The 15,921-nt window shown below is 43.1% G+C and overlaps 1 protein-coding gene across 1 annotated transcript in view; it reads left to right on the forward strand.

Moving 5' to 3' along the window:
- The first annotated feature begins 2,371 nt into the window (after positions 1-2,371).
- Positions 2,372-15,921, forward strand: part of arfgef3 (ARFGEF family member 3) — a 43,130-nt gene continuing 29,580 nt past the window's right edge. Inside the window, exons 1-7 of the mRNA XM_076742409.1 lie at positions 2,372-2,877; positions 5,320-5,371; positions 9,235-9,316; positions 9,884-10,024; positions 10,376-10,444; positions 14,021-14,137; positions 14,981-15,026. Of these exons, the coding sequence (XP_076598524.1) occupies positions 2,793-2,877; positions 5,320-5,371; positions 9,235-9,316; positions 9,884-10,024; positions 10,376-10,444; positions 14,021-14,137; positions 14,981-15,026 (592 nt within the window). The 5' untranslated portion in view covers positions 2,372-2,792. The remainder of the gene's footprint in view (positions 2,878-5,319; positions 5,372-9,234; positions 9,317-9,883; positions 10,025-10,375; positions 10,445-14,020; positions 14,138-14,980; positions 15,027-15,921) is intronic.

Below are 15,921 nucleotides of genomic sequence, written 5' to 3' on the forward strand. Positions count from 1 at the left end.
AGACTGACTCCAGCCGTCTCTTGCCACCATACTGGAACCCCTGTGCACGTAGCTCTGGGAATAAGTAAGCTTTTTTTTAATGCATCTACACCAATTTGCTATCAAAGCATCAAAAACTGCTCACATCAGCTACATTTCAACAACACCATGACAAGAAAAATCTAATTATTTAAAGCTACATGATTAATTGGTGTATTAGAGGCAGGTCAACCAGCTAAGTGGCAACTTTGGTCCTGACTGAGTGCTCCCCCGATGTTAGCATTTTTGATAATGTCAGCAACTTATTTTAAAGTTGCTGACAATCTCTGACCATATTTGCTCAAACAGTTAGTTCATAATAAGCAGAAAATATAGAAGTTTTTCAGCCATGGGATGATCAAACACTTAGTGGTCTTTCTGTGGGGGTGGCTGTAGTCTTTAGTTTTGGGATGACATGTTCAGATGTGGATGTAATGTACAGGTGTCCACAAATACCTTTGGCCATGAAATATAGCTAAAACTTTCATCCTATTGTGAGAAAAATAAGACTCATAGACAAAGTTTACAAGAGTAAAGTAGGAGACACACAAGCAGCACGTGTCAAACAGATCATCAAATATAGGCCGCCATAAAAAACACATTAGGAAATATTCACGACGCCTACAGAGAGCAGACGGAGCATTAATGGCCTCCACACGCTGTGTTATGTCCATTTTATACTGTGGAAAGTTTAAATCTTAGATATTTATGTGGAGTTTAGCCCTTCAAAACTTTAGAAGCAAAGCCTCCTCTTCCTTTGTTGTCTTTTAGGATCTCATTAATCCTCTAATTAAAGTCATGGCTGGACGACTGTCTGAGTGAGAATCAGCCTCATCACTCTCATCTCTTTGCAGTTCATTGTTGGAGCCTCTCGTGCTGTTTAATCCACCTGCTGGGATTTCATATAATGACCTTTGAATACTGTTGTTCACCTGCCATCTGTCATCTTGCTTTCATTTCATTATCTCACCTTCCTTTTGTGGCCTTATCCTTTATTGGCCCATTCCATGATCCTGATAGGAGTAGGCGGGTCAAGCCAATGAATATATGAATAAATGAATACATAAATGACTGAGTGTCAATCATCTCCATCCCTCATGCACAGCTACACATTGTTTACTAAGGACATTAAACTGAAGGTCCTTTGAAGATACTTTGTTTTTGTTATGAACTGTTGATTATATAATATAATACAGTCCATGTTGACGAGGTGGTTGTTGAATCCTACTGAATTTAAAGATCACCTCCTTTCATCTACCGCTGCAGTCAGTCAAGACGCTCCAAACACCTCAGTCAGCGACAGAATACGAACTTCCTGTCAGCAGCCGTGTGTCCATCCATTGTCTTGCAAATTTTAAGAGATATTTTGAAGTGTTGCAAAAAAGAGAAAACAAAGAAAAACACAAATTAAGCGCGTTTCCATAAATTGGTTCGGGGCAAATAAACTAGGTTACGCAAAGTGTAGTTTCGGCAGAGTTTACGGTATAAGCTACGTTATGTATGGCTGTAATAAACAGAGTAGTAGAAGAAGAAGAATGATGAAACAAGCCTGCTTAGCAACCTTACACCTTCTTCTTCTTCGGGTTTTCTAGTGTTGCGATTATTGTTAAAATAACTTTTGCCGAATGTGGAAATGTTGCACTAAAATCCTAAATGTTACATGCTAGAAATTAGCATATTAAAATGCTAAACACACGCTCAGTAATTGTTTGGCCTCAATACGCTAACGTACTCTCAGGCTACAGTAACGTTACCTAACTTAGCCTTTATCATCATGCTAACATTAGCCAACTTTTTTATGTTGTTGTGCTCGTCTTCATTGCCCCCTCACGTGACCCTGATGTTCAGGTCAGTATAAATAAATTAATTAACATTTATTGATTTATATCGTCATAATGGTAATGTTACTGATATAGCATCGAACATGCTATTGTTAAATAGGACTTTAATCAGGGATGTTAGCATGCTAGCATGCTAACAAACATTTCCGAATTTGTGCCAGACAGCAGAGACAACTACACTTTAAAATGCAGAACAAGTAAAAACAATGTCAAGGAAATTTTGTTACAGAAAAGACTAAACAGAAGTTTACTTTATTTTCTCGCTCGGTGTGAACACGTCTTTTATTCTGAAGGCAGCTCCGTGTTAGCTTCCTCCACCTGTCCCCTCTCAGAAGCAGGAAATCCCGTCCAGTACCTCCACTGTCCCGAGCCACAGTTTCAAGCTTCCCCACGGTGAAGCGGCGTAAATACTGTGTTGCCAGATTGGAGAGAAATCCACCTTTTGGCGGAAGGCGTTGCAGTGTTCTCCTGGCGTGGAAGCAGCTTATTTTGCGGGATATGAGAAACCGGATCTGGATCGGTTGAGGAACACAAGTATCAGCTGGAACGGATTTCAAAACACGCGAACACTGAGGAATAAATGACGAAGATGAGGGCAGAGCGTTTATTCTTTGAGTTTGTGCACCGCTGAATGGGGGACAGGTTATGATGCGTGTTTGTCAGATGTCTTATGATCGTCGCTGTTCTTTCTGGAAGCCGTAGCGGCGGATTTGTGCAGAAAAGCTCAGACGCTTCCTCCTTCCACCGTCAGAGGATTGACGGCTGGCCTGACATCATTGGCTGGACGTTGGGAATGAATCATCGCCTTCATCTGGGGGGTTCAGGGATGCTGCCGCTGTCAGTGCACCCTTAAAACGCCGCACGCAAACCCCCACGTACACAAACCGTCTGTGTTGTCTGACATTCAAAATTCGTGGGTTGTTTGGATCCAGCATGGAGGAAATCCTGCGAAAGCTGCAGAAAGACGCGTCCGGCCACAAGCACAAAGCTATCCGCGACGCCTGCGTCTACGCCTGCGGTGAGTGCATAGCAGCCTCCCGGCTCTCCGGCTGCAGGAGGGGGCCAGAGGGATGGGGAAGATCTGCCACCGTGTCCACCTGCTAGCCTCTAGGAAGCAGAGAGCTAATCCCATAGGCCTCTGTCTGAAACTACTGAATAGCTATATTACGAGAAACCCAGACATCTCGAGGGAAAATCTGTCTTGAGAATTTATTTTACGGTGGTCAACCCCTGAAACAGGGTGGAGGGGCTTTCCATGAAGCTTCATCATCCAAAACAGGAGGAAAAGCTGCACCTGCTGACCAGTAGCACAGCTGGAAATGAAAGCCTGACATTTCAACCTCTAATTCTTTCATCTTAAATAATTCTATCTGATCGTGCAGCATCCCTTTTTAATGTAAGATCATTTCCAATAAGGAAGGCCTAATTTCCTGTATTCAAGATTGCACTTAAACGCACCATTCTAGCAGACTTTTGCATCAGTTTCTACCTTAACCTGCTCAGATCATTGAGTCCTTCCTCACTTGTTGTGTCTGTGGACAGACATTCCTTAAATATCTTTAAACACAGCTTCAGACTCTCAGAAATGTCCAAATTTCATGTCTAAACTTGATTTTAGGTGGCAGCTGTGGGACACTGTGGGAGTTTGTTTAAATGTGTCTTAAATGAAGTTGTCTGGACCTTTAATCATAAATTTAAGGGCAGACTGACAAGAAAAAACAATATTTAGGAACAACAGTGGTCACATTGAGTTGTGTATTTTGTGTAAACATGAATTTAAAGGTGTATATGTCATTAGCAAGAATGCAGTAACCTCAATAACCTGTAGCTTTGTACTTCAGTCTGCTGTGAAACAATGATCATAAGGACCCAAAAAATGAGACAAAGTACAACAAGAGCACTATGAACAGACAGTAATACCTCTGAAGAGCTGTGAGCTCTATGAATAATGTTAAGCAGTGACTGTAACAAAACCCTCAATAGTATTTATATAGTTTGTGCTTTTGAATGTGAAGTGTTATATGATGGCCGTAGTCCTTTAACGAAGGCATGAAAGAGAAGACGTGAGGCTGTCAGTTCCAGTCTCACAGCAGACTAATAGAAGAAAGACATAACAGCAGAACAATAACAGTCATCAGTGCTGACATGGCTGCTGACTCACGGCTCCTCTCGTGCTCGACTAAAAGGGTTGTTCTGCTTTGCAGCGCCATGACTTGGAAACCACGATGAACCATCTCAAGGGAAAACGTGTTTTCGGACTTTGAGTGGAAACCAATGGAGGTGTCATAACTGTGTGTGGGAAGACTAAACTGGTTGAAAACAATCCCAGAGAAAAGGAGAAAAGGCTCTGGACTGACGTCAGTGGAGATATTATTAGAATTAATAGGCACAATGGGCCGGCCTGACCTTTTGGTGGCAGGTGAAACTCTGTGACACAGCAAGCAGAGAATGGGTTCAGATTGTGCTGATGAAGGGACAATCGCGCACTGCTACACACACACACACACACACACACACACACACACACACACACACACACACACGCTCTCCGAGGCCATGTTTAAACCAAAGTGAGCTGCAGACCTTGGGACCATGCATGACTGCACACACACAAAAATGCAGAGTGTGTGATTCGACGGAGGTCTCAGGGGTGAAAGACATTATCTCTTGCGCTGTGTTTCAGTTATGTTTCACCTGCCTGGAAATGTTTGGGGACACGCCCGTAACATTAATCAACGTGCAGCTTGTCTCTGAAGGTGAAGAACGCCGCCTTCGACACACATTCGAAACGCAGGGCGCACATATGGCTGTACACAGCGCGAGGGCAAGCTGGCGCGCTGAACCTTGAAACATGTGCAGGCGACGGGAGATTTATGCTGTGTGCTCGAGCTGTCAGCAGGAAAAATGCAGCAGTGTGTCCCTTGTTAGGTGAAAGTGTGAAGCCAAGGTGAAATTTCTCAATGACTGAACTGCTTTTAACGAGCTGTAATTACACGTTTGACGTTTAGCTTTGTCAAAGCACAAAGCCGCACTTATTTCAGTAACTGTTCCTGAAGACACAAATTTTTAAAGTTAATGAGTCACAGGTGTGTATTTTGATTAAAAAGAGGCCTCGGTAACTTATTAAAACAGCTGGTCACTGCAGTTTTAAGCAAAGTTCCTCTAACAGGCAGAATAGTGCATTTCTTTGGGACTATTTTCAGCGGCGGATTAATACACACTTGGTGCTCTTGAGAGTATTTCTGTCAGCAGGAAGGTGAATGTGGAATGAACACCTCCCTGCAAAGTTGTTAAACATTAGAAATGGAGCTTTTAATTCACAGCCTTTGCATCGGGACGACTGTGCTATGCTAACTAGCGAGCTAACATCATGAAATGCTTTTGATGTTAGCTTTTGTGTGGGGCACAAGATGCGTCACATTGTTAATCACAGTTTTGTCTTTGTTGCATTAAATTACAGAAACCCTCGAGTCGCAGAATGGATCAGCCAAGATTTCCCCTTCACAACTTCGGTAAGTTAAAAGACAGATTTAATTTCACTTCAGCTCAAAAAAAAAAAAGACTTTAAACAAACATCAAACAGGCTGAAAATCTTCTCTGTGATAGAAAACAGAGTTCATACTGTGAACCGGTGTCGACGTGATGCATTTCCAAACGCTGGTGTCAGAAGGTTTGTTAGACCACCTGAAATGCTTGAATTACGTTGTCAGACGAGTTGGCTTTGCCTCTCAGCCGCTCACCCTGTACAGCCTGTGCTTTTACTGCAGGGAGCAGATAGAGTGAATATTGAAATTCAAACTGTTCCTCTCTGAGCGCCGCGGCTGATACGCCTCGGTTTTACACAGTGTGTATGATTCAGGCTCATTTGAATGATCAAATATTTCCCGGGATGATAATGCAAATATTGAACTGTGCGTGTCTGTAAGTGTTACACATCTCTCAGCTTAAGCTCAACAGTAAACACTAGAGTATAATTTGCAGAGAATATATGAATTTAGAGGAGCTGGACTCAATAACATCTGTCTGTCCAAGATCCTGCAATCCAATGCAACACGGCTGTCAAAGAAGTGGTGATTCACACCTCGTGGAGGGAGGAGGAGCTTTACGTTCAAACCTGCACAATGCGACAGCACATTAGGGTTATTATTATGATTTATAATGATTAGCAATTAGTTTTTTAAAAGGAGCAGAGAGGCTGAAACACTTTAGCTTGTATCTCCCCACACACCCAAAAGTGCTTTTCCTGCATGAGGAAGACTCTGATGACAGCAGTTTACAGGAAATGAGGTCCAGCTGCAGAGGAGCAGATAGAAATATTTTAAGAAAAGAAGCTGATCATGAATTCCACAAAGCAAATCAATGACAGCGCGAACAGATTTTTAATGGATTTTTTCCTTTAATACTAAGAATGAAACATAAATTCCTTGAAAAATAGAAAAACATTTCAATGAGACACAAACTAGGAATCCACAGATCCTCTTTTCTCTCCAAATATCAATCTAGTACTTTACCTCAGAGTATGTTCCCATATCGAGTCCCAGTTCTCTCTTCTTCCTAAATTAGAAGTCTGTAAACGTCACTGCACAACACTGACTCCAGAGCAGCTGTGACGCTACGTAAAACAAATAAACCAGAATGTGATAATCTGCTGATCCTTCGTCACATAAACTGACCTGAAAACAGCACAAAGTCAGTATGTTTAATGTTCTTCCTCATCAGCTTCATTGATTTCTGTAAATATCTCTTATTGTGAATCTGATGCAGCAGCACGTTTCACAGACTGAAAGATGTGGAACGCTCCAAAAACACCTGTCTGGAACATTCCACAGGTAAACAGGCTCACTGGTAACAGGTGAGAGCATCATGATTGGGGCGTCCTGCAAAGGCTCAGTCGCTCACACTGTGAACACATGACTGGATGAAGGAGATGACGTCATGGACTCAGTAAACACAGTTTGATTGAAAACGACTGATTGTGTTTTTATTTATGTTTCAAGCAGTGTCCCATTATTTTTTCAGAATCAGGGCTGTACTCTGTGAACTGTGTCTGTGAAATCACGCCTGGAAAATCAAATTTCCAAATGCACACAGCTGTTTGGTGACTGTAGCCAGAAATGCTCTGAGGCTGCTGCTCAGACTTAAAGTCCAACATTTATTTTTGATGAACTCCTCTAAGATCATTTTCCTCTGCAGGAACACAGAACATGTTTTCCATCCGTTGTTGCTGAGCATGGACGTCGAAGCTCGCTCTGTTTTTCTGGCGTTCTGGTTAAGAGTTTCTAAACGTATAAAACGTGAATGTAAAGTGAACGGAGAGCTGCTGCTGGTGGCCGTTGGACTGTGATGAAGGTGCCATAAATTCTGGATGCTGTTGCAGCTCAAGGCACCATAAATTATTCATTCAATAACCTCTGTTGTTTTATTAGAGATTATTAGATTAAATATTGATGATAATGTCTTTGTAATGCAGTGTGACGGCTCTCAGCCAGTGCTCCTCCGTCTCAGGCCTCTGTTACGAAACGGGCTCTCAGCCACTCGAACAAAGAGGACACCTACGAACTGAGGGAGCCGTCCAGCCTGTCCATGCTGTGAAGTGCCCGATTGATAGACTGATTGAGAAAATGTATATTTAGACTGAAAATGGACGTTTTTATTAATTCTGTCATATGAGTAATCTGAGAAGTGCTGAATTTGGGGGCTTTCTGATCATTTCTGAGCAGCTGATAGATGGTTCTGGGCCTTTTAAGCTGTTTTTGTTTTGCTGTTGACTTTGAGATTCTTTTCCAGATTTCTTTCTGCTTTTTGAAGCGAAGCACTGTGTCTTCATGCTGCTTTCTCTGTGCCGTTTCATTTGTTGCTCTCCGTGGCTCGTGAACGATGTCTGAGCTCACCGGAGGCGGCCGGCTGCCGTGCCAACTGCGGCTCCTCGCAGCCCGTTTGAACCAGTGCGGTTGTGACAGCTGAGAGCAGCCTGAGCGCTCGCAGATAAAGCCCCGCAGCCGGCTCTCAGCGGCCGAGCGCGGTGACTCAACCAGCTCCGAATAATGAGAGGGAGAAGAAAACAAGACAAAGAAGAAATGGAGAGAATCAGCTTCGTGGTTCAAACACAGTTGCTGGGTTACAAAACGGATTTGGCTTCTGAGACATTTTATTTTTAACTGATTGAAGTTATTTATTATCAATCTATAAATACACTTTTGTGAGCCGTGGGCAGAGCTGACATAAATGTTAGTTTGGATTATGTCACATATCATCAACGACCATCTAGAGTTAAATGTAAAGAAGAAACAGGACAAACGGTGTAAAGAGCACAATCCAACATCAAGGAAACAAGCAACATTAAAGGCAGCAGATTTCCACTAAAGTTGCTCATTTATCATCTTGGCACTGGGTTAACTCGGTACACTCGGTGCTTTGCTGTCTGCACAGTCCAGCTTAGAAATGCCTGAAAGTGACGTCTTCAGGAAGTAATTAGCTTGTGCAGTTATCACAGGTTCACAGCCTTTGCTGGGCGCTAACAGCCCAGACACACCGAGCGTGCGACTGCATCTCCAACCCATCAGCGTCAGCTCTGACATCTCTGCGTGTGTGTGGCTCGAGGCGGAAACAGCCTCACAAACTCACATTTCTGCTTCACTGTCTTTGATGTACAAAACAGCTATTTGCAAACATTTATTGGTGGTTTCATTATTATTAGAAATCTGATTGTGTCTAATAATAACATGTTGAAAAATTGAAATAAGCTGAACTAAACGATGGAGCTCAGTGACCCTTTCAGCACCACCACAGGCAGAGATGATGGAGGGGATAGACTGATAGGGGAAGCTCTGTGTGTCGCTGGGCTGGATGAAATGTGAAGTCAGAGGTCAGAGGCTCGTGTAAATCGTCTCTGTGACTTGATGTTCTGAACTTGAAGTTTGCACAGTTTCATCAGCAGCAGGAGGAGTCTGATCTGGAGGCCGAGACTGAGACCTTGTCATTTACTCCTCTCCAAAATCTCACTTCCTATTAAATACTGTAGCTGTTCAGCAGTTTGATATATACTGCATCAGGCACTATGGGATGTAGTAGTAGAATGTAGTAGATGAATACTCATGTCACACATTTAACTGGGTGAAAAACAGGCTGCTGCTTTGACTTGACTCTGGTTGCACTTAAAATCTGTTCTCAGACGTTTTGCTTTATGAAACCTGTCACGCATGCTTTCTGGTTGTGTTCATGCAGCTATCAGTCAGTCATCTGTTTCCTGTTAGTTCAATTGTGGCTTGATTATATCCAGCAGATAAGAATTGCAGTATTTTGGTCAAACAGTCAGATGAACGACAGGTATGAGCATGTTAGCATTAATGCTAACGGAGTTTGTTTGTGCTTCCAGAGAGCGCTGTCTGCTGCCTCTGCAGATGGCTCTGGAGTCAAAAAACACCAAACTCGGACAGACGGCACTTAGTGGAATGCAGGTACTGTAATATCCAGCAGAACTGAACAGCTTGTTTCTCTTACAACACTTTTATTTTCTTCCTTTTACTCGTCTTTACCTAAAAAGTTATGGCTCTGCACAGAATACGCAGTTTGCAACAATATCAGCTTCGATTAAAAGAATAAGTAACAGTCTTCCCTTTACAGTTGATTCAGAAGCAATAAAATGCAGCTTCGTTCAACTCAATGCACTCAAGGGTTTTGTCTCAGCAGCCTAGTTGGTCTAATGTGAGCAGACCAGCAAACCTTAGTGAGATAATGATGTGGAAGCTCCTTCATTGAGTCACTTTGTTGACTCGATGGCTTTTAGAATATATCTTTAGCCTGTAATAATCATTAGAGTCTCACTGTTAACATCCAGAACATCAGGATTTTTCCACTCAAGCTGCAACCACAGAAAAATAAAGTGAACTTTGATGCTGCAACAGCATCAAATTAGGATATTCTGCAAGCAAGTGTGATTTGTTCTGTGTAAGTTTTGGTGCTGTAGAAAAGTTCAAACTCATTGGCTGATGTTTTTGCTCTTCCCTCCGCCGTTCTCCAATCAGAAGCTCCTGTGTGAGGACAGGTTTGTGGGCGGAGTCGCCGTGGAGGTGGAGGTCCTGGAGAAGCAGCTGCTCAGCCAGATGTTGGAGGCCATCAGAGTCACCCCATCTCTCCATGAAGACCTGCAGGTGGAGGTCATGAAGGTAAGACCCAGGGACGTCTGAGCGCGCCGGATCGAAGCTGCCATTAAACTCTGAACTGATGTGTATTTTTAAATGTTTGTTTTTGTTCTGCCTCGTGCTGCGCAGGGTGCGCTCAGCCTGCAGCAGGCCGGCATTAAAATGAATGAAGAGATGTAAATATGTTTGGCAGCTGAGCAGCTCTGCACGGAGTCAACGTTTGCCTGCATTGCAGCTTTTCTCTGATGGTTTCCTGTAATTTGGCCTCTTTAGAGCTCGGCCTCATGTTGCCTTGTGTCTTCTCTACCTGCCAATTTCACCAACTTCACTCTCTTTTAGAAAGTAGAAAAGAGTGTTTCTGTCTCCTGTGTGCAGGTCCTGCTGTGTATCACCTACTCGCCAAACTTCGACATTAATGGAGACTCCATCCTCCGGATTGCTGAGGTAGGACAGTCTGTTTGACAGTCATCAGCTTCATCAGCACAAATCTGAGGTTTTACATCAAACAGCAAACAGGGACTTCAATAATATGCAAAACTGTGGAAAAGCATCTGTGATGTTTAGGTCTGTTTTCATTATGCACCGGGTATTAGATGAGGATTGTAAGATAAACTGAACTAAACTTGAACTCAGCACACTGGAATAGTTTCACAGACAGTGAAGAGGAGAGCAGTCAATCCTGAAGTTGTGTTTCAAAAGCTAAATGAGCTTCAATGAGGTCTGAAAGGGAAAAGAAAGTCCGACGTAACCGTTTTACATCCTCCCCACTTTCCTCCCGGTCTTCTGCTGAGTTCTTAACTTCTACCTGAAGACAGAGCAAAATTGATTGAGGCATCAATTTTTGATTGATCGGTCTGTCACAGGACGAGCTAATGACAGATAGCCTCACTGTTTTTTGCTTTCTAAAGGATAACCAGCACATGAACTCAATCTATTTTCAACGATGAAGCTTTGACTCGTCCCCGCTCACCTGAAGCCCTTGTCTCATGCTGTAGTCTCATCAATTATTCAGACTGTTGAAATGAGGGGTCCTGCACACACACACACACACACACACACACACACACACACACACAGAGGCATGAAGATCAGTTCCGTATGGATACAAACCAGGACAGGAGAGACCATAAATCAAGCCTGTGACATTCTGGACCTGCCTGTTTGAAGATGGTTCTGGGTTTCGCTGGTGCCCATTTCATCAAAATTCATGTAGGTTCATATCTTAAATATCAGATTGCATGAAATAAACCAAAAGCGCTGAAATAGAAATCAGGAGTGAGGGTTCGTTCGGCCTGAAAATACGTTTGTAAAGTTCGATTTTCCTCACAGGTTGTTGAGAAAAAAGACGACATGGAGCAAATTGAAGAGAGGCTCCGTCCCTCTGTGTGCGCTGTGATCCAGAAAACCTGTTTCCAGTGTTTCTGCTCACCTTGATTGTTGCTCAATGCTGCTGCTGAAAGCGAACAACAGAGTGGAAACATGATAACAAAGAACAGAAATACCAGTTTTGTGTGTTGACGGAGACTCGACAGTCAGCTGGTCCTCTGTCTCTTTTGCTGAGGTGCTGTCTGGAGTGCAGAAGATGTTCAGAGGCTCTGCACAGCCCTGAACGAGTACTCCAGGTTTTCACCATCTAACACCCACCACATGAGGCTTGAAAGGTCTCTGCAGGATGGCAGCTTGGATTCACAACAGTTCCAGTTGATGCCAAAGCAAAAATAGCATCAAAACAGCTTTAAAAACGTCCTGAACATCCTCACCAGTGTCTACTTTTTCACTTTTTTCCAGAAAATTGTTGCTTTTTGCAGAAACTATGCAGTTAATGCTCCTTTCTGTGCAGCTTTAGATCTGTAGAAGCACACCAGAGGAGTGTGTTTAGAACACACTGAAGATGAAGATTAACTCTGCTGCAGGACGTTTTGATGCTTTTTGTCACCATTAAACTGACAAAGAGCGTTTTACAAACCTTTCACAGCCGCCTTTCAAGGCTATGTGGGGTGATTTCGTGATAGTGTTTTCTGCAGTGTTTTCCTGGAACGTCACTCCACTCAGCCGTGGCAGCAGCTCCTGAGCCCAGGTGACGTGTGATGTCCATTAACAGCTCATAAAAACCTGGTCAACATGTTGTGTTAATGGGCTCTGTCGGCCATCTGCTGCGTGTGTGTTTCTGTTTGTGCTGGGTCATAACTCAGGGTGGCTGGAGAGGTTGTCAGCTCCACTCCATTATCAGCAACATCCCAGACAAACAGGGAGGCTCAGGGCAGGTTCTTAATGCAGGGATTGGCAGCGCTGAGGGATTTACTCAGCTTCAACCAGCGGGAGCTGGAGTTTGATACTTCACCTTTAATGTGATCACATCCCTCACATGAAAAGTGATTTGCTTCCTGGGAGATCATTCCTGTCACCTGACATTGAGTTTAGCTGTCTCTTCAAACATGCTGGGAGCTTTCGAATGAGATCTCTATCACTGTTCACTCCACAAATGAAATGTTGTTCACAGATAAGACAATTAACAGGCAGTTATATCATGAAGAAGGAGCTCAGGTTTGAACTCGAATTATATGTGAGACAGATACTGAGACGAGCTCACTCATTCATGTTCAGCAAGCAGCAGAAGCTGTTTGTCAGTATCAGACCAATCCCACACCTGCCAGCCTGCACCACCCGGAGGAGGTGTAGGTAACAGCAGCAGCAGGTTGGTGCTGCAGATGCGGACATGACATCATCACCACCTACAGCCAAAGAAAGCAGCAGCTGCAGTAATTTGAGCTTCAGTTCCAGCTGCAGGTTTGTCTTTTCTCACCAGCTGCTGTGTTGGCTCTTTCTAAGTTCACATGTTGAACACATGGACTGCCTGTTAGCTGAAATATCACGGCTGCTATAACTGCGTTTAGGACGGATAATAAATGCACACACGTCCCTGCAGTTCATCGTGCTGCTGTAAAACACTGCATGCTAACTTCTGAACATTCTGCGAATGAATGAATCGTCCCCTTCCCTCTCTAAACATCTATAATCACAGCTTGTTGGAGCTTTAAAATGTCAAATATTAAGCCTCAGTCACATCCATGCTAAAACCAAACTGCAGCTAAATGGAACTGTTACATTGATTGCTCACAAGTGGTGCAAGTGTTAAAAGTGCTGAAGCTAAAGGTTTTAATTTTGTGAGGCAGCTCTTGTTCATCTCACACAGCGGCTGGAAGGCTTAATGATTTAGGAGGTATTGATCTTTCATTGATCAGGCACAGGTGGTAAACAAGGCTGCCGGGACCTCAAATCTGAATATAATGATCAGCGCTGGTCTCTGTTAGCAGCTGTACATGCGGCCGGGCCTGTCGGCTCTCAGAGGACAGAGCAGATCTTTGATAATTAGCAAAATAAGTCTTGGCTGGCACATTTCAGTGCTGACATGCTCTGTGCCTCTTCACTGAAACCCTCCTCCAGTTTGCCTCTGGAAGGATTTGTGGACTTGAACAATCCCTCTTGGATGCACCAATTTAATCAATCACAGTTTTACTTCCAAGACCTCACAATGAAGCCAAATCCTCGCAGTGCTTTGCCAAAATGGTGAAATTAGAAAGTGACCTCAGTGAGCTTCCTCTCAGTTTGTGTATCGATCCAAACAAGCTCCAGCAATTTAAATCACAGTGAATTCAAACCAGCTTTAAGCAAATCCCTCCGAATATTTAGATATTTACGGAGCTTCTGGTGTGACAGTGGAAACTCTCAGGTTACTGTCTGCTCAGATTACCTGCCTCCACTTTCATTTAGCGACTGAAATAAAGTTTTCAGCACTGAATCTGCAGAATTTTTATCTGGAACAATTTCATTTTCTAATTATCGGCATTAAACATTCAGTACAGAGTTTTGATTAAACTGGAAAACATCACAAAGCTGCTGCAGATTCTTCTGTGATGCCGCCTTGGGACCGTGCGTCATGACTTCTCTGTTTTTGTGACATCAGAAAGATCAAACGCTGACAGATGCAACTGTCTTTTGTGTGTGTGTGTGTGTGTGTAGGTGTGTATCGAGACCTACATGTCCAGCTGTCACCAGCGCAGCATCAACACGGCCGTCAGAGCTACGCTGAGTCAGATTCTGGGAGACCTGACGCTACAGCTGAGACACCGACAGGAGGTCACGTCCTCACACAGAACTCACACAGCAGCTACACACACTCACACACACACACACAGAAACAGCTGTGTGCACACTTGTAATCGAGCGCAAGATGGCTAGTTCATGGAGCATGGGACATTTCAGAATTCACAACAGAAACAAGACCAGTTCTGTCTGTTTAGAACATTTGAAACTTCAGAAGCAGCTCAGACAAATTAATAGTAATAAATAAACAATAAACAGAAATGTAATTTACAATTTGGATTAATTAATTGATAAATTTGTCATTTTTAGCCCAAATGCAGACATTATTTTTCTCTCAAATGGGAGGCTTATTTCAGTTTTATATCATTGGAAATGAAACCCAGACATCTTGGAATTTGGGGTGAAACTAGACATTTTGGGCTTTGTAAAACTGTCTTGGTCATATTTGAAAGGTTGGATTTTGCAAAGACAGTAAAATATCCCCAGATGCATCTTTAATTTCCATTCAGACTGCAGAAGTAATTGGATTGCAGTATGAGTCCAGTGTGTGGGGTCTACAGTAGTTGGTGGACTTGTATGTTTGATAATAACAAAGATGTTTGGTGTCAGTTTATTAGTATGTTGCATATAAATACATATAGAAATCCTGTAATACACACACACATGTAGAGCATTTAGAAACACACATACACTGCATGTCAACAAGTAGTGTGCTGGGACTCAGACACCTTCCCAGTGTGACACACAGCATCACTTTCTGAGCTTTTTATGGGAGAGTTATCACCCTGTCAGGACTCCATCACAGCTGTGTTGATACGAAACCTGAAAAAGACCCACTCACAGTAAACACACCTCCCGCTGTGCTGTCCTCCACAGGGTGCAGATGGAGACGAGGTGACTGCTCCGCCGCTGCACAGAAGAGGTACATCATTACCAGCGCTCTCCTCATCTTCTGGAGGGCTGTAATCACCTCCATTATCCTATATATTCCTATTAATCAGGAATATGATCCTATAATGTACTTCTAATATGCACTCAGTGGCCTGTTAGCTACACCTGAGCAATCTGTTGGCATTCAATACAACAGCTCTGTGTGAATTCTACTTTACAGTGTTAATAATAATCAGTTTTTATGGGTGGAAAGATTTCAGTCCTAGTGCAGCAGGTCACAGAATTCAGAGGGCAGCAAAACAAACTATTGTTGTTTTAATAAGGAATCGTTTCTATTTTTTTGTCCCTATCATTTGCATACATGAGAGGAGCAGAATATTGGAAACACCTTTGAACATAAAGCTCCTCGATGCTCAAACACATAATTGAATTAACACCAAACACAGCAAAAACTGAACATTATAGGAGTCATAAAAGTCGGCTTTAAAGCAGAACATTTGCATTGTATTGTATTAGATTGGACTGGTGTACCTAATAAAGTGGCCAGTGAGTGTAGCAGCTTTCTATGAGCATTGTGTTTTCATCTTTGCTCACACAAGAAATCCTCAAGTTAAAATAAGGCATCAGCAGTCTGAGAAGTGTGTGTGTTTGACTTCTGAGCGTTGATCCTTTGACTCAGATGACAAGAGGCTCTTTTCTTTGGTGGCACCTTCAGGACAGACTTAACGTTTTTCCTCCTGACTAGTGTTCAGAATCTGAGTCTGAGCCGTTTTCTCCTGTCCAGTGTCTTGTTTTCTCATGTGAAGTGAGAATAAAAGCCTCACAGAGCCGCTGGTGGCTGTGGACTGTTAGTCTTCTCCACTTTGCACGACAAGCTGGTTTACAGCTGTTTTAAAGCCGCTGTAATCACCTGTCTGCAGGTAGTA

The sequence above is a fragment of the Chaetodon auriga genome, chromosome 11, assembly GCF_051107435.1.
Source record: "Chaetodon auriga isolate fChaAug3 chromosome 11, fChaAug3.hap1, whole genome shotgun sequence".
In the NCBI taxonomy this organism is placed as follows: Eukaryota; Metazoa; Chordata; class Actinopteri; order Chaetodontiformes; family Chaetodontidae; genus Chaetodon; species Chaetodon auriga.